This window comes from Megascapheus bottae, chromosome 14, assembly GCF_031878675.1.
Source record: "Megascapheus bottae isolate mThoBot1 chromosome 14, mThoBot2.hap1, whole genome shotgun sequence".
Lineage (NCBI taxonomy): Eukaryota > Metazoa > Chordata > Mammalia > Rodentia > Geomyidae > Megascapheus > Megascapheus bottae.
Window position 1 is genome coordinate 9,378,021 of NC_143522.1, and position 23,818 is coordinate 9,401,838.

The window sequence follows — 23,818 nt, forward strand, 5'->3', positions numbered from 1 at the left end:
TAAGCCACAGCACCACTTCCAGCTTTTTCTATGTATGTGGTACTGAGGAATCAAACCCTGGTCTTTGTGAATGCTAGGCAAGCACTCTACTACCACTAGGCCAAACTCCCGTCCCAGTGTTCTTTTTTTTTTGGTCGGGGTAAGCTATAGAGAGGTTACAGTTACATTGACCAGGTAGTAGGTGTATTCCTTCTCACACATTGATACCCCTTCTCATGTTTTTGTCCCCATTTTTCTCTCCTCACCCCCTCCCAATCATCTTGCTTTCCTCCCTTCCCTTTCCTATGTCAAATAAACAAATAAATGTATAGACATTATACCAGGTAACCAAGTCAGATGGGAACTCAGTTTTGAATTGGTGTAAGCCTAACACCCAGAATGGACCTCAGCCTAAAGCTGAGGCCAAGGGTGGTCATGCTCTGAAATGCTGGATCATAGCTAGCAACTGTTCCCTTAAACTCAGGCCTTCCCCAATCTGTTTCTCAAATGCTTTAGTAATTTTTCCACCTATGAGAATGTCTCAGCTTAATGTAGCCAGTACCGCCAGGTTTCTGCTATTTTTATAACTGACTGCTTGGTTAGAATCAAAATCTGAATTTTAGAAGAGAGCAATAATAGGTATTTTTTGGTGCTATCCATTTAGACTCTAGGGCCCACATAGCAATTTAGGCAGGCTTTTTAATGCTTTTCTGCAGTCCTCTCAGAAAGCCCATTCATTTCTAGCATTTTGGGAAGCAGTGAAGTCCCTCTCTTTTTAGCCCAAGTGTACAAAGGGTGCCTTGGAAATCTCAGCTGAGATCGTTTAATGAGTATTTTTCAGCACATATGAGTAAACTGGAATAAAAGAGAGCTGTTTCCTTCTAATCCCAGAGACAAAGGCAAGAGAACAAGGGTAGCTAGAGGCTTTTCAAAATCCTAAATGGTTCAATGCTCATGAAAGGGGACTTGGAGAGCCAGTGGCCCCCATGTAATAGAAACACTGAATCTGAGTGACTGCACTTGCCCAAAGCTGCAGAGCAACTTAGCAACAGAGACTGAACTGAAACCCTGGTCTTCATGTGTCCTTACTCCATGCTTTGAGAACAGACTTAGGTTAGGTCTGGCTTGAAAAGCCACCATAGGTATGCTGCAAAGACCAGGAGAAGGAGTAAGCTCCCTTATGAGTCCTTTAGCTGCTCTGTCTGAGCTACCAGGAGAGAGCATTTCTTAGACTTGGGGGCTGCTAAGAATTGTAGATGCTGAGCAAGCATATCTTCCTTTCCCAAGTAGTAGAGACACATCACTTACATTCAGGGCAAGTTCATATCATGAGCTTTGAACCAACCATGTTTCTTACATGACCAGCAGATGCAAAGCAACGCTAATGTGATGATTTGTGAGTCCAGAGGGGACATCCCCTTACTTTCAGCCACATTGTCAGGATCTAGCTGTTCGCATGGATGTGTTTGTGAGGACTAAAGGTAAATGAGGCCTAGCATGGATCTAAGAGAAAATGTAGGCCTGGGATCATTTCATTTGGCCTCCTTGGGTTTCTTGTGTTGGTTGGTGATTAAGCTAAAACTCAAGTGGTAAGCCAGTTTAGGTATCTTTCTATTGTATTTTGTGATGAGTTTTCATTTGAATTCACCTTGTCAGTGAACATGATTGACAGTTCCCTGCATCTAGAAAGGACCCTTCATGCCCAATTCCACCAGACCCACCTTAGGACACTACTAAGCCCGGCATTATTCATTAAATAGACTCACTTGCATTGCCCTACAGCTGCCTCCAAATGAAACTGTATGTAAGTATTCACCCCATTTGTTCTATAACCAAGGTTTCTTGTTCCCATAAACATCCCTAAAAGGAGGCGCATCTGCACACCCATTGTTGTTTAGGATTTCTGTCCTAAACACTCAATCATTATTGAATCATAAAAAAACTCGATCTTTTTCTCATATGGCTTTTGGAAAAGAAGTCCTATCTGACATAAAATTGCACCAAACCTGTAAGATCTGCCCAGGAAGGTCCCTTTGTGACTCCCTGTGCCACTCTGTACATAAGCAACTCCCTACAACCCCTTGTTTTCCATGATGGAAGTCTCTACCTGAATTACCCAGGCAGTGGGCAGAAACTGGAGACACTTACCTCTCCCTTCTCTGAGGTCACATCCTCAATGATCCCTGTCCTGACTCCTAAAGGCTGTGGGAGGTTCCCAGGTCCCCAGGTCAACTCCACACTGGGACACTGGGTATGGCTACACTCCTCCCCCCCCCACCTCCGCAAACCCCAGTCTCCCCGTCCCCTGCACCTTTTCCCTAGTTAAACTCCAGGCCTACAGCTGCTTGTCCCTTTTGCTTCTCTGACTTGTGCTGGGTGCCAGTGGTTGGAGATAAATTTGCCTTACCAACTGAAGAACACATGGTAGTTTCTCCTTCCAGTAGTCTAAAATTTAACACAACTCATGCCAGTGTTCCCATACCTGTTGCTTTCCTTCAGGACACAGGATGTTTAGATTCAATCTATGCCACTTTCACAGTAGTCCCTCCCCCATCCCCCCCCACACACAGCCCATGTTTTTCTTCCCTAGGCCCTCTATACCACTGAGGAGCCCAGCATTGTTATGTAATAGGCTAACCCTCCCTTTACACCTCAGGAGCTGGTGAAAGCCTTCAGCCTCAGTCTGCACTGCTCCTGGCCAGCCTGATGGGAATATTGATGTCTTAGGCATTACATCTGGCTGCATCTGCTTTGGCCCAGACCTCCCTTCCTCATGAGGTCTGCCTGGGCCCAGGGCCTCCTGCCTGCAGTTCTCTCCCTGCCTGTTCTCTGGACACTCCTGTCCCCTGCCTGCTGCTCCTATGGCCCACCCGGATGGCACTTCACATCCTCTGAAATCGTCATTCCCAGGAAGGTGCCCCATAGAACACACAGACAGAAGTAAGATGCCAGACCAGCTGTCCTACAGCATGCGCTTCCGGGGGCAAAGGCACGTGCTCCATATGAAGCTCAAGAAGGACTTGCTGCCCAGGCATTTGCCTGTTGGTACTGACAGCGACCAAGGAGGCACGCAGGAGGACTATCCCTTCATCCCTGGAGACTGTTACTACCACAGCTACCTGGAAGGGGTTCCTGGATCCCTGGCCACCCTGGACACCTGCCATGGAGGTCTGCGGGGAAGGATACAGGTGGATGACTTCACTTATGAAATCAAACCACTGGAGACCTCTTCCAGATTTGAGCATGTGGTTTCTATGCTCGTGGCAGAAGAGGAAGGAGAGGCCAGCAGAAGGTGTCACATTGGAGAGGGAGAAATGAAACCAGTCATTGAAGAATTTGAACCTGCTGAAAGCCCTAGAGCAGGCACCTATTATTTGTGGAGGAGACACCCAAAAGACGTGCGGCTGTTGTACATCGTTTCTAATTCCTACATCACCCACTTCAATAATCAGTCTCTTGTCTTTGAGCATGTAATGATTCTGAACAGCATTGCAGACACCATTTACAAACCAACTGGCTTTATTGTCCGGGTGCGTTTTGTGTTACTCTGGGATTATGCAGATGCTGTCTGTTTGAAAAATTCAGATGCCTTTCACTTCTTAATAAAAGTTGGAAGCTGGAGTTTTCAGAGTTGGACTCGCAGACTTCCTCACAGCGCTATAGTGATTATAGCAGGAGAGCATGTTGGAGGAATGACTCATTTTGCTGTTTTAATAGGATTGTGCAGCCATACAGGGTCAGTTTTTCTTGTCACTGCAACAAGGTTTCATGTATTTTTAGCTTCCACTATGGTAGCACACACATTAGCTCATCTTTTTGGTACTAACCACCACACACCTCCTTGTCTTTGATTTCCAAGGACCCATTGCGTCATGACTCCTGTGCCTAATCTTCAAAAGATACATTTAGCAATTGCTCTTTTCCAGTATTTCACTCGTGGGTTTTAAGGTGGGACACTTGCATGTGGCAGCTGAATGTTCCCTATGAAAATTTTCATAACATAGCCCCTCGTTGTAGAGACAAGATCATAATTCAGCTGGAGGACTGTGACTGTGGTTCCTTCAAAGAATGTGCCAGTGATAAGTGTTGTGGGACTGACTGCATGTTCATTCACAAAGGGAACTACGTTTAGTGACGGAGACTGCTGCAAGGACTGCCAATTTTCTCCCCCTGGGACGATTTGCAGAGACATAGCAGGTGTTTGTGATCTGATGGAATACTGCGATGGAAAATCAGAGAAATGCCCAAACGATACGTATATCCAAGATAGAACTCTGTGTTCCTCTCAAGCTGTTTGCGTGAGAGGAAACTGGTGACCGTGACTTAGTGCCAAGCCCCTTTTGGATGAAATGTAAAAGATGGTTCAGTAGAATGCTATAAACAACTGAATGTGACCAATTTGGAAACTGTAGGGGACCTGTGATTTTGAAATGTGGGGAGCATTACTTCATGTGTGGCATGCTACACTGCAGGGATCTGTCTCATATTCCAGGAGGAGGCGAGCACACTACTTTCCACCAGCTGACTGTAATGTATGAGCGTGTTGAGCACCATTGCTTCGGCTATGATGCACACTATGGCGCAGAGCTGCCAGAAATGGGTATGGTAGTGGATGGCGCATCCTGTGGCCCAGGAAGATACTGTCGTAGGAAGAACTGAACTTATTTTCCGGATATTGACTTTGACTGCGATGTGAGAAGATGCAATTACAAAGGGGTGTGCAACAACCATCACAACTGTCACTGTATGCCTGGCTGGAAACCACCAACCTGTGAGGAGAAAGGAGATGGTGGTAGTGAAGACAGTGGCCCGCCTTCTGGCAAGCAACAACGCCTTCGAACCTACATACATGTTGATTTTCACAGAATAATCCCTCTGATGTTAACTCGTTTAATTCTCCTCATCCTTTCCATTTTTGCTGATGTAATCCCAACTGTAAAGAAGCTTTAAGTATCAGGGTTGATAAACAAGATGAAAATGAAGTTACTATATCTTCCTGGAAGGAATAGTCCCTGATTCCCGTGACAATTACATCATTGTTATTCAATCTGAGGTGTCTTGAAATACTATCACTATGAGATTAAAAAGCGATCCTGTTTAGAGTCACTCTTTTCTCCCTTCTTCTCTTCCTTCTTTATTTCTGTACTGGAGATCATATCAGGGTGTTGTTCATGCCAGGCAACTACTCTACCATGGAACACTCCCCAAATTCTCCCCATTTGTGACACTCCTACAGACGAAACAGCAACTCGTAGGTTTACTAGCAACTTGGCCTGTGTATATTTAAATTGTGAGTTTTAAACTTATCTGAATATCCTGCATTGCATTCCATTGCAGAAAATTCTACTGGTTTTAACTGTCACAGTGTGCTTCCAACTGGAATGAACTAGATTTTTGTTGTTTGTCCATTTTTGTGTGAATTTCAAACTTAAGCATAAAAAGTGACCTTTGGCAAAGATATGCATGGAGGACAATAGGAAACTTTTCATTTCATTTTTTTGCCTGGACTGAGCTTTGAATTCAAAGCCTTGCACTTTGCTTGGCTTCTACTCTGCAATTGAGCCATACCTGTTCTCTGTATTAAACTTTTGTGTTATAGCCATCTTGAAAGTCTTAATCTTTCAGAATTTCAAGGATTATAGTTATTTGAAGATGATTTGACCATTCTGGACATAGATACATTTGATAGCAGCACCAAAAAAAAAGTCTGTTAGGTATTATCTGTGAGCTAGCAGCTGCCTCATTATTTTGCTAGTCTCATGTTGTGCTAAATCTAGAATATTGCATGCATAATTTCATTGATACAATTTTATTAGACCATCATATAGTGAACAACAGCCTTTACTATAACACTTCTTAATGCTTGGATGTTTGAAGACAGAATCACCCCTGCATAGCTTGCGGATAAATTAGTCATAGCTGACTGTAGAACTTTCACAGGGAAAACATGAAGTGAAAGGAAACAGGCAGCATCACTATGGGAGGGGGCATAGAGGAAAGTCTCATAGGTGATAAGGATGTATTCTTTAAGCTGGTTTTATGATTTATACTGTAACCCCATCTGTGCAAAAGAAGTTGGTAGAAGGATCACAGTCTACAGATGGCCTGGGCACTGAAAAGTAAAGCAAACGTGACTGGGGGACTGAGTCAAATTAGGTTGCATTTCTGTAACAATTTTATCTCATGAGTTCAAACCCCATTCCAAATAAATGCATGAGAATTATTTTTAAACTAACCAACATTCTTTGCCAAATCTTTTTTGCTGGAGAAGCCAGCAAATCAGACAGAAAGGTTGCAAGAGCATGGAACCAGGGGGTTGCCACTGACCTTACCTTTGCCTATATTGAGGAGCTCTGATGCCCACCACTTTTGGCGAAGAGGATGTTGAAGACTCAAAAGAGCCTCCTGCTCTTTTTAAACAGCAGGGGTACATTTGCATCTGACACTAACATCATCTAAAAGTAATCAGTAGAACCATTTGCTAAATAACATTCCCCCCCCCCTGGTCAAGGGCCATTATTGAAACCACAAAGTTGCATCTGAGAAATACAATCATTTTGTTTCAGTTTCAGCAGACTGGCTGCCAAAGCTTGGTATCTGTGTGCTCTGAAATCCCCTCCCTATTGTCCTCCTTTCCAGTAGCTGCTCACAAATGATCAATTTTCAAAAAATTACTTGTAACTGTTTCCCTTAAGCTCTTTCATCTGAAGTATTATCACTTTGGTGTGGTTTACCTGGTTCATTATGTTCTCTTTCAAGTAGTGAACTGCTTGTAATGTGAGGCAAGGTAAGATTTCTTGGTCTTTCTGGTATATCAGTAGTACGTATTTGATGTACCAAGTTAAGGTTCATAACCTCTAACAGGCAATAAGGTCAATATCAAGGCATCAATTACCTGAATATTCTTTTCATTTATTTTATTTATTTATTTATTTATTTTGCCAGTGCCAGGGCCTGGGCACTGCCCCTGATCTTCTTTTGCTGAAGGTTAGCACTCTACCACTTGAGCCACAGTGCCACTTCCAGCTTTTCCTGTGGTACTGAGGAATCAAACCCAGGGCTTCATGCATACTAGACAAGCATACTAGGCCAAACTCCCAGCCTACCTGTGTATTGTTTAGAGCAGTGTGTAATAGGTGTGCAAGGCCTGAGGCACAATACTTTCCTTTGTCAATATAACTAAAATGCCTCAGTCATCACCACAATGGTGGAAAACTTAAGGGTAACATTGAAAGATTTTCTTCTTGTTTTTAGGATTTTGTCATTCAATGGTAGCTGATCCTTAAATTTAAGTGGGGACAGGCAGCAGGCGATGTGGAGTAGAAAGAGCAAGGAATACAAAAAGATGGTGGTCTGGAAAACAGCAGGATGATGATGATGGGAAAGAATAAATCAGAGACAAAAGGAAAGGAGAAAGGCTTTGGATGGGCCCTTGAACTCAGGGTCTTGACCATCCTGGGCTTTCTTGCTCAAGGCTACTCTTGAGCCACATCTCAAGCCAGGCATTTTTCTTGATTGTTGTACATAAAGTTTCATGACCTTTTCTCCCTCGGCTTTCTTCAAACCTCAGTGTTTAGATTCCAGCATCCTAAATAGCAAAGATTACAAGCATTCTGTGGCTTTTTCTCCCAGTGGAAATAGGCTTATCCATGTCTATTACCCCTCCCACTACTCTTTTTTTCCTAAGGACTCACCAAAATGGACATGGTTGAGATGCTTCAAGAAAGCTAGAGAGCCATTTTAGTTCCCTACTGTGCATTATGACATCCTGGCATGAAGAAAATAAGTGAACACAAGGACAAACTTTTTGCCAGACAATTTTATCTAGGACAGATTTGGCCAGGTGGTTATGTCAATCAGGCATTTTACACAATGCATGGTGTTGGAGATAATAGAGGAGTCTAGAGGTATTTTAAAAAATTCACCAAAATTTTTTACTCAGGACAGAACTCTGAAAAACACAAGAAAAATGGGGATTTGAGTATGCACAACAAGAACCTAGTAAATAACCAGAGCTATAACCTCCATGCTCTGCAAAAGGTCGGGAAAGAACAGGATTGCATGCCCACTCAAGGAATTGAAGGCTCTCTGGTATACTCTTCTTGATCCAAATAAAGCAAGGTCAGGAATTTGATTTTTCCCAGGTGACAGGTACACTTTTTTTTTTTTTGCTAGTCCTGGGGCTTGAACTCAGGTCCTGGGCTCTGGCCCTGAGCTGCTCTGTGCTCAAGGCTAGTACTCTACCACTTGAACCACATTGCCACTTCTGGTTTTTCTGCATATGTGGTACTGAAGAATTGAACCCAGGGTTTCACACATGCATACCAGTAAGCCACATTCCCAGACCAAGTGCACATTTTTTCCATGTTTTTTTTTCCCCTGCTTACTATCTGTTGATGGGTTCCAAGGATGATTTCATAATTTGGCTGTTTTGGAGGAAACTTCATGCTCATTTTCATAGTGACTTGTCTAATTTATATTATTATCAATAGTTAATAATGGGTCAGCCTAAGGTAGCTGCCTCTTCTTACCATTTTTACTCTAGGTATGCCTGTCTCTGTGTCCAAGTTTCTCTCTTTTCCTTTTTTTTTTTTTTCTGGTGCCCGTTCTGGGGCTTGAATTCAGGGCTTGGGCATTGTCCCTGAGCTTTTGTGATCAAGGCTAGTGCTCTACCACTTGAGCCACAGTTCTACTTCTGACTTTTTGGCAGCTTATTGGAGATAAGAATCTGAGGGACTTTCCTGGTTCAGTGGGTTTTGGTCCACAATCTTTCGATCCCAGCCTCCTGAATAACTAGGATTACAGGCATGAGTCATTAGCCACTGGCACCCAACCTAAGTTATTCCTTTTTATAGGGTCACTTAGATTAGGGCCCTCTTTAACCCCTTTTTACTTGATTACCTTTATTAAGATCCTTTCTCTAAGTATACATGCTCTATACTGAGGATTCTAACATGTCTCTTTGAGAGTCTATAAAGTGATCCAGAACATCAAGACAGTCTTACAGAGTAGTTTCCTTCTCTCCTAGCTCCGGGCCCAGTGGGTCTTTCCTTTCCTTCCCAGCCATCTACTGTTTTCCTTCTGTTCAGCAATTAAGGGCAAACTACCGTGAGTCAGCCATAAGAAGAAAGCCAGTGACTACATGAACTTGTTCTTCCTCTCGTCCTTTCCCTTCATCTCATGCCAGTAGGTGGCACTTTGCCCAGGCAGTCACTGGGCACCACATGCACCAGGGAAAACAAAAATAAAACAGGTGCCAGAGAACCTCGCAGGCCATAGCCTGAGGTCTAAATGTGATGACTTAGGGGGATATCAGAGTTATGATTTTCTCTGGCTGCATGCATAGGTGTGCTGTGTGGGGCTCTTCAGCTAACACACCAATTGTCTAACTTATCAGTGACTAGAAGACACCTTGGTGGAGCTAAGGAAAGCCTGCCAGTTCTTTTTATATAATCATACCCTGTCCACCCAAACTTGCAGTAGAGGACTCTCGGTTAGGGAGGTGTGTTTAGAGATTTACAGCTCCAATTCTTGTCCTCCAAAGTCATCTTTCTTTTGTGAGTACTTGTAAGTTGAACTACTGCCATCACATGAGGCTCAAGGAAAGTGCCGTCCCTTCTAGTACTCCTTCTCCAAAAGACATCTTTTTCCAAAGGAGTTCCTTTGCTGTACTTGTATATGGTAGTCATCTCTGTGTCTCTTCATACCCTCTTTCCTCTCTGAGTCCCTGTTTTCCAGTAGGATACTAATCCTACTGGATTAAGGACCTCTTAGTCTAATCACCTCTAAAGATCCTAACCCAGCTACACTATCTTCCCTTATCCTATCCCCACCTACCTTACCAAGCAGGGCCACCTTCTCAGGACTCCAACGTATCTATCATGGGAGACATAATTTATTCCATAGCATAAGGCTAGGTAATTCACTTAAATCCTGTGGCCTGTTAACAATGAATCTGATCCTGTAGGCCAGGATAATTAGCTGTCAAATCCTATGGTGAAAACAGCAATGGAAAGGCCCAACACTGCTGTGCTTCCTCTGGGAAGAAAGAACAAAAGAAAGATGTTCAGAGCCTTCCAGTGTGGCACTGATCATCTTTTCCTGTTATTCCCCCCACAGCCTGCCTGCTCCAGGCGGAGCTGGTAAACTATGAGCGAGTCAAGGAGTACTGTCTCAAGGTTCTGAAGAAGGAAGGGGAGAACTTCAAGGCCCTTTACCGGTCTGGGGTGGCCTTCTACCACCTTGGGGATTATGACAAAGCACTCTACTACCTGAAAGAAGCCAGGACTCGACAACCAACAGGTAAGGTGATCTTTGCTTTCTTAGGTCAGACCCCTCTGACAGCTCCTGAGCCGCATTATTGCACTGGACAGCTTCCTGTGGCTGGCAGGGCCAAGTGAGAGTAGAGAGGGAAAATTCAGGGTCAGGCAGGTGGTAGGACCAGAAATGAGGAGAATATCTAGCCCATGCATTTACCAGGGTTTGGGTTCCAGGAACTATGGGTATCTCTTCAAATACACACCATCAGCCAGGTACGGTGGCTCACACCTGTAATCCTAGCTACTCAGGAGGCTGAGATCTGGGGATCAAGGTTCCAAGCCAGCTTGGACACTAAAAAAAAACCAAGAGATTTATTTCCAATTAACCACTAGAAAATGGGAAGTGGGGCTGTGGCTCAAGGGGAAGGCAATAGCCTTGAGCTGAAGAGCTCAGGGACAATGCCCAGGCAGAGAATTCAAGCGCAGACTTTTGAGCATGAGGCAATGTCCATTTCTAGTGCTGGGAGCAAACATTCCAGGTAGCCCTGTAACTCTTCTGCTCAGGACTGCAGAGCACAGGAGCTGTTCTATATCCTGCCTTCCTCACTAATTTGAGGACTGGAATGGGGGAGGGGAACACCAAATGCACTAGCTGTGGAGTTAGTTGTCTGAGCCTACTTCTGAAGACAAAAATAAGACAATGCAGTGGAGTCCTTTTAAACTCCATCTTATTTAATGTCCCCAGGTCCTAGCTTTCTCTTTTGTCACAGTGATGATGAGGATGCATGCTTCACAAGACTGTAATGAGAGTTAGATGTAATAATGAAGGTTAAAAATACCACAGCCAGGGGCCAGGAGTTTGGCCGAGTGGTAGAGTGCTTGCCTAGCATGCACGAAGTCCCGGGTTCGATTCCTTGGTATCACATACATAGAAAACAAAAAAAATCCAGAAGTGGTGCTGAGGCTCAAGTGGTAGAGCTCTAGCCCTGAGAAAGTCCAAGGCCAATGCTCAGGCTCTGAGCTAAAGCCCAGGACTGGCAAAAATATTAAAAATTAATAATAATAATAAAAAAAATACCACAGCCAGGGGACTGGGAGTTTGGCCTAGTGGTGGAGTGCTTTTCTAGCATGCATGAAGACCCAGGTTTGATTCCTAGGTACCACATACATAGAAAAAGCCGGAAGTGGTGATGTGGCTCAAGTAGTAGGACTCTAGCCTTGAGAAAGCCCAAGGACAGTGCTCAGGCCCTGAGTTCAGTCCCCAGGACTGGCAAAAACAAAACAAAACAAAAAAAACACAGCCAGGGCTGGAGATGTGGTTTAGTGGTAGAGTGCTTGCCTAGCATGCATAAAGCCCTGAGTTTGATTCCTCAGTACCACATACACAGAAAAAAGCCTAAAGTGAAGCTATAGTTCAAGTGGTAGAGTGCTAGCCTTGAGCAAAAGAAGCTCTGGGACAGGGTCCAAGCCCTGAGTTCAAGCCCCATAACTGGTGGGAAACAATAACAGCAAACCAAACTAAACAACCCACAGCCAGAGTTGGTGTCACACCCCTGTAATCCCAGCTACTCAACAGGCTGGGGTGGGAAGATCACTTGAGTCTAGGAGTTCAGAGCCAGCCTAAGTAACACAGAGAGGCCCCATCTCAAACCTGGTACAAAACTGACATTCAGCAATGAAGTTTGGCCCAGCACTGGTGGCTTATACCTGTAAACCTAGCTACTCAGGAACTGAGATTGAGAAGATCATGGTTTGAGGACAGCCTGTGAATAAACTTCATGAAACCCACCCCTGCCCCATCCCCATCTCAACAGCCAGAAACACTGGCATGCACCTGTTAACCCTAGTTACCAAGGAGCTAACATAGGGCTGCAGTTACAGAACAGCTTAGGCAAAAAAAAGCAATTTGCAAAACAGAAAAAGCTGGGTGTGGTTGTTGCATATCTAGCATTTCAGATGGGGCAGAAAGTATAAATAAGAGAATTGTGGTCCAGACCAGCCTGTTTCAAAAATAACCTGGACAAAGGGGGCTTAGTGCATGGCTCAAGTGGTAGAGTGCCTGCCTAGCAAGATCGAATTCCTGAGCATCATAACCAAGAGAAATAAATAAATAAATAAAAAGTCATATCTTTCAGCTGAGACATGAAAAGTAGGGAAGTTGGTCATTTGAGGAGAAATTCCTCCCCCTCCCTCCTGTCTGCCCCCTGGGCCACATTTGCTAAGGGGAGGAAGAGACCAGCCTCAGACAGCCCTCTGAGCCACCACCACGCTAAGACAGAGGGGCCTGAGGCTGAGCATATGCATGCATGAGGCCGAGCTGGGCCTGCACCTGGGCTGCGGACCCAGCTTTGGCCGGATTCTGTGTTTCTCTCCTCATAGACACCAATGTGATTCGGTACATCCAGCTGACCGAGATGAAGCTCAGCAGATGCTCCCAGAGGGAGAAAGAAGCCATGTAACCAGGAAGCCTCTCCGGAGCCACACCCAGACCCCCCTGGTGGAGAGCCTCACCCTGGGTACCATCCCTTTTTCCTCCACTTCTTCAGCCACCTCTTCCTCCTGTTGCTCCCCAGCACTGTGTCTACTCCCAGTGCAGCTCTACTGGAAGGTGGTGGCTGCCTAGACATGAAGCCATCTTCTTCTGTAGTGGGTCTGCAGCAGCTGAGCCGGGCCTGGCTTCCACTGGGATGTGTGGGGAGGAGTCACATCAGCTAGGAATGGAAATGGGGCCTGGACTTGGGCCAATGTTTCTGATAGACAGCACACATGGCACCCGTGGACTGGATTCTTCTACACCTTCCTGACACACCAGAGCATCTTGAGGCCACTGGAACAAATCCAGGGATAAGACAAACAACTCGAAGTGTAGATGAAGCCAACATAGAGACTGTGAATTTGTACACTGGAGTCCCCCAACTCTCTCCAAGTCACCTTAGCCCCTGCTACCGACTCCCTCCTTGGCTTGGCTTGTGCTTTCTTCTCTCCCTCTCAGGGATATGAGTCTCTGCCAGGATTCACATGCCTTGGAGGCCCACTCTCTGGGCCCTCTGGTGACCGCACATACCATTCCCCGCCTCCAGCCAGCAGGCAGCTGGGACAGTGTAAGGCTGGGCCAAGGGTCCAGGAAGGGCAGGCGGTGTAGGAGATGGGCATGGGGAGAGGATGCCGAAGACTAGGGACGGGACTGTGGAGCATTTAGTATACATAAAAATAAACAGGCAGAAGTTCCAGTCATTTCTGTTGGAAGCAGACCACCCCAAACCTCAGTCAGAGCTGCTTGTAGCCAGGCAGGGACCAGGCTTCTCCCAAAGCCATCGCCATTTGTCCAGCTCTGTACACCATGTCAGCTGCAGCCTTTGTACTCTGAGGAGCAAGCTGAGATTGTGGAGACTAGCCCCAGGGCTTGGCTGTGTGGAAACTTGTATAGCTTCTTTATGATGAAATTATCTGAACTTAATATCTAGCCTGTAGAATGTATTCAACAAATATTTGTTGAATGAATAAATTATGACTGCAGACTGACTTTCCTGCCTTAAACTAATTTTATCCCAGCCTAGTCTCCTGATATCTAGCCTTCCTCATGCTATGCCGTGTTTCTTCAGTCAAACAAGAAACATTTACTGAGGGCTTACTGCTCACCCATTGTAGTGCAATATGCTGTGGGACATGCAATACAGTCCCAATGTTTGAGGAGATGGAGAAATTGTGACATGCTTATGAGATTATTACCAATGACATCACTAATTTATATGATGCTTAAACATTTTCAAAGCACTTTCATGTATTTTTCGTGTGGTTAGTGACACAATATTGTATAAGACTAAGATATAAGCAGATGCAATAATGTTAATAGTTAGGATTTATTAAATGCACTATCTTCAGATCTTTACATGAACACTCTCGTTTCTTTCATACAATGACTGTGAGATACGATTCCTATGTGATAGATAAAAAAAGAAAGAAAGAAAAACCAGGAAAGGCTGCATGGCCTTAAAAGATATAGCTAGGACTTGAACCAGCTCTAATTCTGGGGCTCTAGCTAGTAACTGTGCTATCCTTGGCACTCACGCGCTTTCTCTCCCCATATATATGTTCTCTCTACATACACAACATGTGTATGTACATATAAATATTATATTGGGAAGTCACAGCTGTTAAAGAGCACGACACTGCATTAAGTTGGGAAATGTTCACCATGCCAATGGTGATACCTGGGACTCCCTCTTATATTTACCCAAGGCAGAAAAAGACCAGAGACCAGAGACCTAGTGGCTAGAACAGTCACAATCCAGGAGGAAAGACCTAACTCCCGGAATTATTTTATTGTACTATCTGTTATATTTGCTGATGGTACCAGAACATAGCTGAACAGCCTACCTAGTATTCTGCTCTGCTCTAGCAATGGGAAAGCACCACAATTACAGGTATGGGCCAAAGGGAGATCCAGAGTTAATTACGGGTTGTTTAAGCAGAGGCTCTGCCATTACAAAATCCAATAACAGCTGAGGGACCCACAAGCTAGCAGCACAGGTTATATTTATCTAGCTCCCCAAGCACTCTAAATGGGAACTGCAAGAAGGTGCTAGAACTACCCAGAGGTCCACAATGACTTGCCTTTGAAGAAGAGCAAAAGGAAAAAGCCATTCCAGCTGCCTAATTCCCTGTTCCTAGTCTCACTCCTGCCACAGGCCTAATATAGAACTGTTCGCAAAGCTACCCCATTCCCAAGCCTCCAGCCCAGAAAGTAAGCAAGTTGACAAACTGTTAGGAACTGAAGGATGAAAATGAGGTCAGAGGTGGCCTGCATGACCAGATCAAACCGGCAGGATCTTTCTTTGATTTTCATGAATCATGAAGGACTCTGCATGAGTATTCCCAACCATGGAAGCAAGAGAGAAGTCTTGCTGGACTGAGTTGGAGTGGAGCTGGACAGATGGGGATAAGACTGTCACCAGCCCAAGGGAAAGCTTGGACCTCAGATGTAGGTGAGGACAACCTCTTGGAACAAGTATACAGGCCATTAGCTTGTCCATTGACTTAAATACATATGATTATTGGAACTCCATTCACTGTGACCCAAATTTTGATGATCTCCCCCCCAAAAGAGGCTGCCTGAGATACAATTAATGATTGGGGTGGCAGGTTTGAATTTTACTGAGCATTTGCCCAACAGATACTTTAGAAAGCTGTTAAGCAAAACTAGCTCTTGTTCACTTTTCCAAATCTTTGACTTCCTTTCCTTTTCCCTTCCTAAAAAAAATTGAACTGAGATTTAATTACACACTGTGTGACTGTCACTGTTGAATTATGTAAACAGAGCACGAATCATGGATGTGATCTGAATTGCTATCTTCTGCCTGGATTTTTGTGACAGACTTTGTTTATGGGGTAGGGGGAACCCATACAGTTTGTTTAATTACAAAAGCCACCATGTATTTTGGGCAATTGATATGGGAGAAGAATTCAATCCATCATCCAAGATAACAGAATTTCACCTTTTTGGAAATATCTTTTAGTTCTTTTTTTTCTTAAATAAATGTATACATACATGCACAGATTTTCTTTGTGTGTAGAGGGTGTGTGTGTGTGTGTGTGTGTGTGTGTGTGTGTGTGTGTGTGTGTGTGCTGTTACTGGGGCTTGAACTCAGGGCATCATGCTCTTACTTGGCTTTTTTGCTCAAGGCAGGTGCTCAACCATTTAAGCTATACAACCACTTACAGCTTTTTGGTGATTACTTGGAGATAAGAGTCTTATGGACTTTTCTGCCCTGCTGGCTTTGAACCTCAGATCTTGGGTAGCTAGGATCATAACTGAGAGCCACCAATACACAGCAGGTTTACTTTGTTTAATGGAAAACTGGACCATACTGCACATACTCTTCAAAAACGTACTTTTCAAAATGTGTATTTACATATTAGAATATAAATACCTAAACATTAAATATTCAAAAGTACAAAAAGCATTCTAGTCAGAAGTAACTCTTCTCCAATCTCTGCCAACATCTACTTTCCCTCTAATTTCACAGATAAACATTTTCAAACCCATATATACATATATTTTTCTTCGATCACAAAAAGGTAACACAGCAGTCATGTTTTCATTCTTCGTTTTACTTCATTGAATATATGAAGACTTTTCTGCATGGCTTTCAAATATTACCAAAAGCACCTTCATTATGGGTAGTCATTTTGTAGTGAGTCCCCAAATAGGGATGATTCCATTGATTCCTAATCTCAATATCATAGGTATTGTAGCATACCTTCTTGCCATTGAGTTTCACACTGAAATGACTATTTCCTTAGGATATAATCAAGAAGGAAATTACTCAGCTATTTTAAGGATTTTGATATGTGTTGTCAACTGATACCCTTCTCCCAACCCCCAAGAGTTTGTACCAAACATAGTCCTATTGGTAGTTTCTATAGATATCCTATTCCTAGGGCCCTAATGATGACTAAAAGTTATCACCTAGCAAATCATGTCCAATTTGATAGGCAAAACAATTCTATGTCAATGTTATTTTAACCTGTCACTTTTAACTTTCTTTGGTTATTAGTGATAATATGCTCATGTGCTTATTGACCATCTGTACTTTTTTCTTTGTGAATTTTCTATTTATTTGATATTGATATGTTTCTCTTCCTTATCAATTTGTAATTTCAAGAATATTTTTGTCAAAAAATGCTGCCAATATGCCTTCCAAGTGCATTGCTTTCAAATTTTTGTTTATGGTGCTTTTTGACACATAAATTTTGAATACAACAATTAATTTGTTCCTTAATTGCCAGCTTTTCCTGCTTATGGTTTATCATCTTATTTCAGTCAGAGTGGCTCTTTGAAAATATATAAGTTTACCATGGGTGTCACAGCTTTAGAGGTTTTGTAGTACAGTTGGGTGTTGGTGGCTCATGCCCATAATCCTAGCTACTTAGGAGACTGAGATCTGAGAATTGAGGTTCAAAGCCAGCCCAGGCACTGAAGCATGAAACTCTTACCTCCAATTAACCACCAAAAAACTGGAAGTGGCACTGTGGCTCAAAGTGGTAGCGCACTAGCCTTGAGCGAAGCTAGCTTAGGGACAGCTAAGAGTTCAAGCCCCATGACTGACCAAAAAAAAAAAAAAGATTTTGAGGTTGGTCGTACTTCGGATGAAGACTAAAATGTGTGTACCACATGGTACACGAGGTCTTTCATGCATTTTCTCCCTCTTTTTCTACTCTTATTTCCAAGGTACTTCCCATTCTACTGTGGCATAGAATAGAACCATTGTGCTTGAGCTATGGAACTTTGCATGCTACTCCTTCTGCCTTAATGTCTATTCCTCATCCTTCTACCTTCTCTTTGCCCTAATAAGTCTTGGCCAAGGGTCACAGCTTCAAAGTCATGGCCTACGCCTCCAAAGCAACCCAGTCCTACCTCTGCCCAGCATTTGTAATTTTCTATTTACATTAATCTCTCCCACTACCTAGGCTTTCCTCAAGAGATTGCATCCAAAAGGTCTAGCACAACACTTGCGCATTATGGGTGCTCAAAAACTGTTGAGTGTTGAGCCTAAAATGGATAAATAATGGATTCTGTGGGAAATGCAGAGCCAGACCAGGTCTGTGCTTCTGAGAAACGAAGATGTCCTGGGAGACTTGGGAGAGGAAGCTTGTGTTCTAGGCCCGTGCCTTCTGAATCAGTACCACTGGGATGAGCTTTTTAAGAACAGACAACTTCATGCACTAGCTCAGACATGATGAATCCAACTCACAGCATGTTGGAGACACTACAGTGTTTAGAACATTCCAAAGTGTTTTCAATGACCAAGTGTGTTCAGGTTCATTGCCACAGAGAATAGTAGACTTACTTTCAATTCATTCACTCTACCATTTCAAATTATATGATCTTTTCCAGGTAGATAGATGAATACCAGCTTAAACACACTGAGAAATCTTAGCTGGTGCCCCTCTGGGGAAACTGTTTAATTATTACTTTTTTTTTTTTTTTGCCAGTCCTGGGTCTTGAACTCTGGGCCACGGCACTATCCTTTAGCATTTATGATCAAGAGTAGCCCTCTACTACTTGAGCTACAGCTCGACTTCTGGCTTTTTTTTTTTTGGTAGTTTTAGTGGCTATAAGAGTCTCATGGACTTTCCTGCCTTAGGGTGACTTCAAACCACAATTCTCAGATCTCAGATCTCAGCCTCCAGAGAAGCTAGGATTATAGGTGTGAGCCACCAGTGTCTGGCCTGTTTAACTTTTTTTTTTTTACCTTGTTTTCCTAAACTACACTTGGAGATGTGATCATCCTAAAAAGAGAGTTGAGAGGGGAAGAAATAATCATCTCCTAGCTCAGTTCCTACTACCAAATAGCCGTAGGATATTTATCTCCTTTCCCCACCCTCCTCAGCTTCGGTTTCCTCATTTATGGTGTGCTTGTAACATGTCTTCCTCTCTCTTTCTACACTCCATTCTCCAGAAGAAAGAGGCCTTTCCACAAACCCTCAGATAGCTGTTTGGTCCCCAGGCACAGCAGAGGCTCTACAGCAGTCCATGGAAATAATTCTGATGGATTCTAGAATGAACTGTTATTTAGTCACATATATTTTAAGGTAACACAAGGGGTATCAATGTGTGAGAAGTAATGCACCTTCTACCTGGCAAATGTAACTGTAATCCCTCTATACATTACCCCGACAATTAAATAAAAAAAGTAACAATTTCCTAACAGTTCTAACAGTCCTAGCCAGCAGCCTCTGAGCTGCAAAGAGAAGGGATTGTCAGGAACTAAAGTGGTCACTGCTCACCCTCCTTCTAGTGCTCTTGATAGCCTGATCAGGAAAGCCAAGAATGGTGGGAATGGGGGTGCGGTCAACTAGCAGATGGACAGCTGCTCGGATTAAGATGCTCTGCTTCCTGTTTCCAGTGCCCGCACCAGCCCCAGGGTGGGCAGCAGAGATAGGGAAAATGCACACAGTCCATCAGGCTCAGCAAAGTTCAAATTACCAAGTCAGTATGAAAAGCCTTACTCTAAATGGACTGAAATTAGATTCTATTAAAAAACCACACTCAGTGAGGCCTTAGGCTATTAATATTTGCTAAGACATGGAGGAGGGAGAGAAGGCAGAGGCCCCTGAAAAAGGTTGGGAGGTCTCAGCTGCCAGTGAATTGCTGCCTGGAAGGAAGCCACATTTGAAACGTAGGCTTTCCCTGTTTCTAAAGACTCACAGACTACGAGGACTGTAAGCAAGTTTAAAGCTCAATAGTTCTCCTCTTGTTTTACAGATGAGGGATCAAATCCAGCAGTTAATGACTTATTCAAAGTCATGTAGCTTGTACTTAAGTAGCAAAGGCTGAACTTGAACTGGGGCCAGTTTCCTAAGAGCACTTAGTATTTCTTTCCACAGAATTGAAACACATAAAGCACCCAAGAGAAATTGTGTTCTAGAGAAAGAACATTGTCCTGGCTTATTTATTCCCTCCCTGCAGTCACTTCAGTGGTTAACAAGATATCCTCTGCCTGAGAGGCTTACAGTCTATGTGAGATAGAAAAGAAAACTAAATAGGCAGTGTCAATTCTATGGAGGAAATGTTACCAAAGCACAATGGGTACACCTAAAGGAGCTATTAGAATCAAGATGATAATGATAAGCCATACATCTTCAGAGTAGACACCTGAGTCCAAAAATAAGTCTTTGAATTTATAGTAAATTCATTTCCTACAAAGGAATCAAAACAATTTAATGAAGGAGAAAGAAAGAAGTCTTTTCAATAAAGGGTACTGTATCAGCTAGATACCCATCTACCAAACAATGAAGTTTGAGCCTCTGCTTCATTCTCGATACAAGACACTCAAATAGAGTAAAAGCATAAAATGTAAGAACTAAAATTATAAACTTCTTCATGGTTATAATGAGATTGTGGTTCATAGATATGATACCAAAGCCTAAACAAAAAAGGAAAAATAATGACAAACTACTTTGTATCTAATATTGTTTTGGGCTTCCATGGATACTTTCAAGAAAGGACAACCCACAAAATGGAACAAAATTCCAGTAGCATGCCAGATAAGGGACTTATAACTAGCACTAAAGTACCTATTAAAAGTCAGTAATAAGCCAGGCACTGGTGTTTCATGCCTGTAATCCTAGCTACTCAAGAGACTGAGATCACAGGACCGAAGCCAGACTGGGCAGGAAAGTCAATGAAACTCTTATCTCCAATAAACCACCAAAAAGCCAAAAGTGGAGATGTAACTCAAGTAGTAAACCTTTGAGCAAAAAAGCTTAAGGACAGCAGGTAGGTCCTTAAATTCAAGCCTGAGGAATAGCAAAAATAAAAAAACAATTCAGTAGTATTAAAAAAAAGTTTAAAAGGAGCAAAAAAATCTTAATAGACATACTCCAAGGAAGACAAATACAGAGCACATTAACCTGATCAATATTAGCCATTAGAAGAAATGCAAAGCAAAAACCACAATGAGCTACCATTTCATAGCCATTAGAATAGCGATTATCAAACAGTAACAAGGGTCATTGATGTAGAAAAACGGAAAGCCTCCTCACAGGTCTGGCAGTAATACACCACAGTGCACGGAGATGGAAAAACTTCCTCAAACAGTTGATTAGTAACCCTGTGAGCCAGCAATTCCACTCCCAAGTATTTACCAAAGACCTGAATACCTATGTCCACACAAACTCCTACAAACCAACATTCATAGAGACATTATTCATAATGATCAAAAAGTGGAAACAACTCAAATGGCCAACAACTGACAAATGGTTAAAAATCAATGATGGTATATTCATATAATGTGTTGCCCACAATAAAAAGAAACGAAGTGCTGACACATGCTATAAAGCTTGGAAATATGATGAAAGAAGCCAGTCATGAAGTATGAGTCTACGCATAGGAAATTTCAAGAGTGGGCAATTTCTAGAGACAGGAAGTATATTAGTGGGTTGCCTAGAGGCTGGAAGGAATGGGAAGGGCAAACTTTCCTGCTGATGAAACACCTTCAAGTCAATTGTGGTGATGGTAGATAAACAACTCCCTGAGTATATTAAAATCCATCTATACAACACATATTTTAAATGGGTATATCATGTGACAATAAAACTATCAACATTTTATTTGTCATCATATAAACAATATAATAACTGGCATACATGCTTCATTTCATAATATTGTATAATTTATACTTTCAGTGCAGCTCTTCCTGAAGTAGCCCACTGCAATTACTTATGAGTCACCTGAGATTAGTGGCTACCTCACTGGACAGAAAAGTGGTAGAGCCTCAAAGAAGACCCTAGGAAGACTAAGCAGTAGGATTGATAGACCTTTTTTTTTCCTTTTTTTTATTTTATTGTAATTAGTAAAAGGGTTACATGATATTCCCCAGATAGAAGGTGCATTAATTCACATACATTGATACCCTTTCACATGTCTTGGTACCCATTTCCCTCCCCCCCCAACACCCCCCACACGTCTTGGTTTTCCCCCCTTCCCTATCAAATTTCAAATAACCAAATACAAATTCAATATATCAGATAACAAAGTGAGATACTATAACAATATGAGATAACCAAGGGACAGCAAAGGAGATGAGAGACAACGTAGTACATTAAAGGACAACAATCATTCGTTATATGGCTTTTGTTTCAATATCCTGGAGGTCCTTTCAATTAGCTTCATACTGTATGGCCTTATGTATCAAGATTTTGCTCTATTGCAGATCTCTGCTAGGAGAGCCCAAGGTTTCTACTGATTATGACAAATGAGGGAAACCATTGAGCCTAAGTTCCTTTGAGTCTGGCTTACTTCACTTAATATGATTTTTTCTAAGTCTTTCCATTTCCTAACAAATGGGGCGATGTCATTCTTTCTGACAGCAGGATAGAATTCCATTGTGTACAGATACCACAACTTGTTGATCCACTCATCAACTGAGGGACATCTAGGTTGGTTCCATATCTTTGCTATGGTGAATAGTGCTACAATGAACATTGTTGTGCTAGTGGATTTAGTATGCCCTTGTTTCTGGATGGTTGGGTAAATGCCAAGTAGTGGAATTGCTGGGTCATAGGGGAGTTCTATGTTTAGCCTTTTGAGGCACTGCCACACTGCTTTCCATAGTGGTTGAACGAGTTTGCACTCCCACCAACAATGTAGTAGTGATCCCTCCTGGCCACATCCCCTCCAGCATCTGTTATTATTCGTTTTCCTGATCCTGGCCATTCTAACTGGAGTGAGGTGGAATCTTAGAGTTGTTTTGATTTGCATTTCTTTTATGACCAGAGATGTTGAGCATTTCTTCATGTGTCTATAGGCCTCATTGGACAGAAAAGTGGTAGAGCCTCAAAGAAGACCCTATGAAGACTAAGCAGTAGGATTGACAGACCTTTAATCCTGCTCCTTTATGAAGTTTCCAGAGCCCTTTTATCAGACCCTTCTGCAGAGCTGCCTGAGAGTCGAAGCACAATCAAGAAGAGGGCTCTGCTCTGTTGGCTTCCACTTAAGACCCCAGGCTTGCCATATATCCTTTATCAAGATTCAGCTTCAAGCCTCACCACTGTTATTTATGGAAATAAGGACAATAGTACCAGGTACAGTGAGGATTCATCATGAAAAATGTTTTGAATGGCATCTAGCACAAAGTAAGCATATTTTTTCCATTAGCTATTATACACTAATAAAAACACGATTATGTCTCCCAATTCTGGCAAAGTGCCTGGAACATAGTAAATTCTCAGAAAACCATCAATGTCCACACTGGAAACCTTACAACACTGCCAGCACTGTTCTCTAACTGCCATTTGACTACTTCCACAAATCCTGTCTGAAAAGCAGATCATTCTTCTTTCAGGGTAGTTCTGGTTAAAAAAATGTACTGCTGCACAGAGATGGAATCTGTTACTTGCTTCCATTTACAACTGTCTTTGGCCCTATTCAGCAAAATGTTGTTCCAACCTTTCTTGTTGCAACTGCCACCTGAGCACTCTATTTTCTAAGCCTGTATCTCCTTCCATTATTCTTTTCTTTTCCTTCTTTCCTCCCTCCTGCTCTTTCCTGCTCTCCCCTGCATAAGCGCTCTCTCTCTTTCTCTCCCTGTGCTATTCTTGAGCTTTTCACTCAAGGCTAGTGCACTACTTTGAGCTACAGAACTACTTCTGGCTTTCTGATGGTTAATTGAAGACAAGAATTTCCTATATTTTCCTGCTTACCCTGACTTTGAACTGTGATCCTGAGAGCTCAGCCTCCTGAGTGGCTAAGATCATAGGCATAAGCCACTGGCACCCAGCCTCGTAGTTATTTTAAGCCTAGCTACTTGAGAGGCGGAGATGAAAGATTGAAGGTAAGATCAGCCCAAGTAAAAACAAATTGGTAAAGCTACATTTCAACCACTGGCTGAGCAGACTGGCCCAGGCATAAGGTAAGTGGCTACCTCAAAAATAACTGAGAAAGGGAGCCAGGGCACAAAAGTCTGTGAGACTCTTAACTCCAGTTAACCACCAGAAAACCGGAAGTGGGGCTGTGGCTCAAGTGGTAGAGCACTAGTCTTCAGCTGAAGAGCTCAGGATTAGCACCCAGACCCAGA

The 23,818-nt window shown here is 42.9% G+C and overlaps 2 protein-coding genes and 1 pseudogene across 2 annotated transcripts in view; all 3 read left to right on the forward strand.

Annotated features, from left to right (window-relative positions):
• The window catches only part of Ttc9 (tetratricopeptide repeat domain 9), a 29,321-nt gene extending 13,528 nt beyond the window's left edge, over nt 1–15,793 (forward strand). Inside the window, exons 2-3 of the mRNA XM_090344395.1 lie at nt 10,099–10,281; nt 12,618–15,793. Of these exons, the coding sequence (XP_090200521.1) occupies nt 10,099–10,281; nt 12,618–12,697 (263 nt within the window). The 3' untranslated portion in view covers nt 12,698–15,793. The remainder of the gene's footprint in view (nt 1–10,098; nt 10,282–12,617) is intronic.
• On the forward strand, nt 2,618–3,830 carry LOC150054640 (disintegrin and metalloproteinase domain-containing protein 29-like). The gene has a single exon (XM_090345358.1). It carries the CDS (start codon nt 2,841–2,843, stop codon nt 3,828–3,830), a length of 990 nt encoding a protein of 329 aa, XP_090201484.1. The 5' UTR covers nt 2,618–2,840.
• LOC150054641 (disintegrin and metalloproteinase domain-containing protein 30-like) lies at nt 3,852–5,037 on the forward strand (annotated as a pseudogene).
• Nucleotides 15,794–23,818: the final 8,025 nt, after the last annotated feature.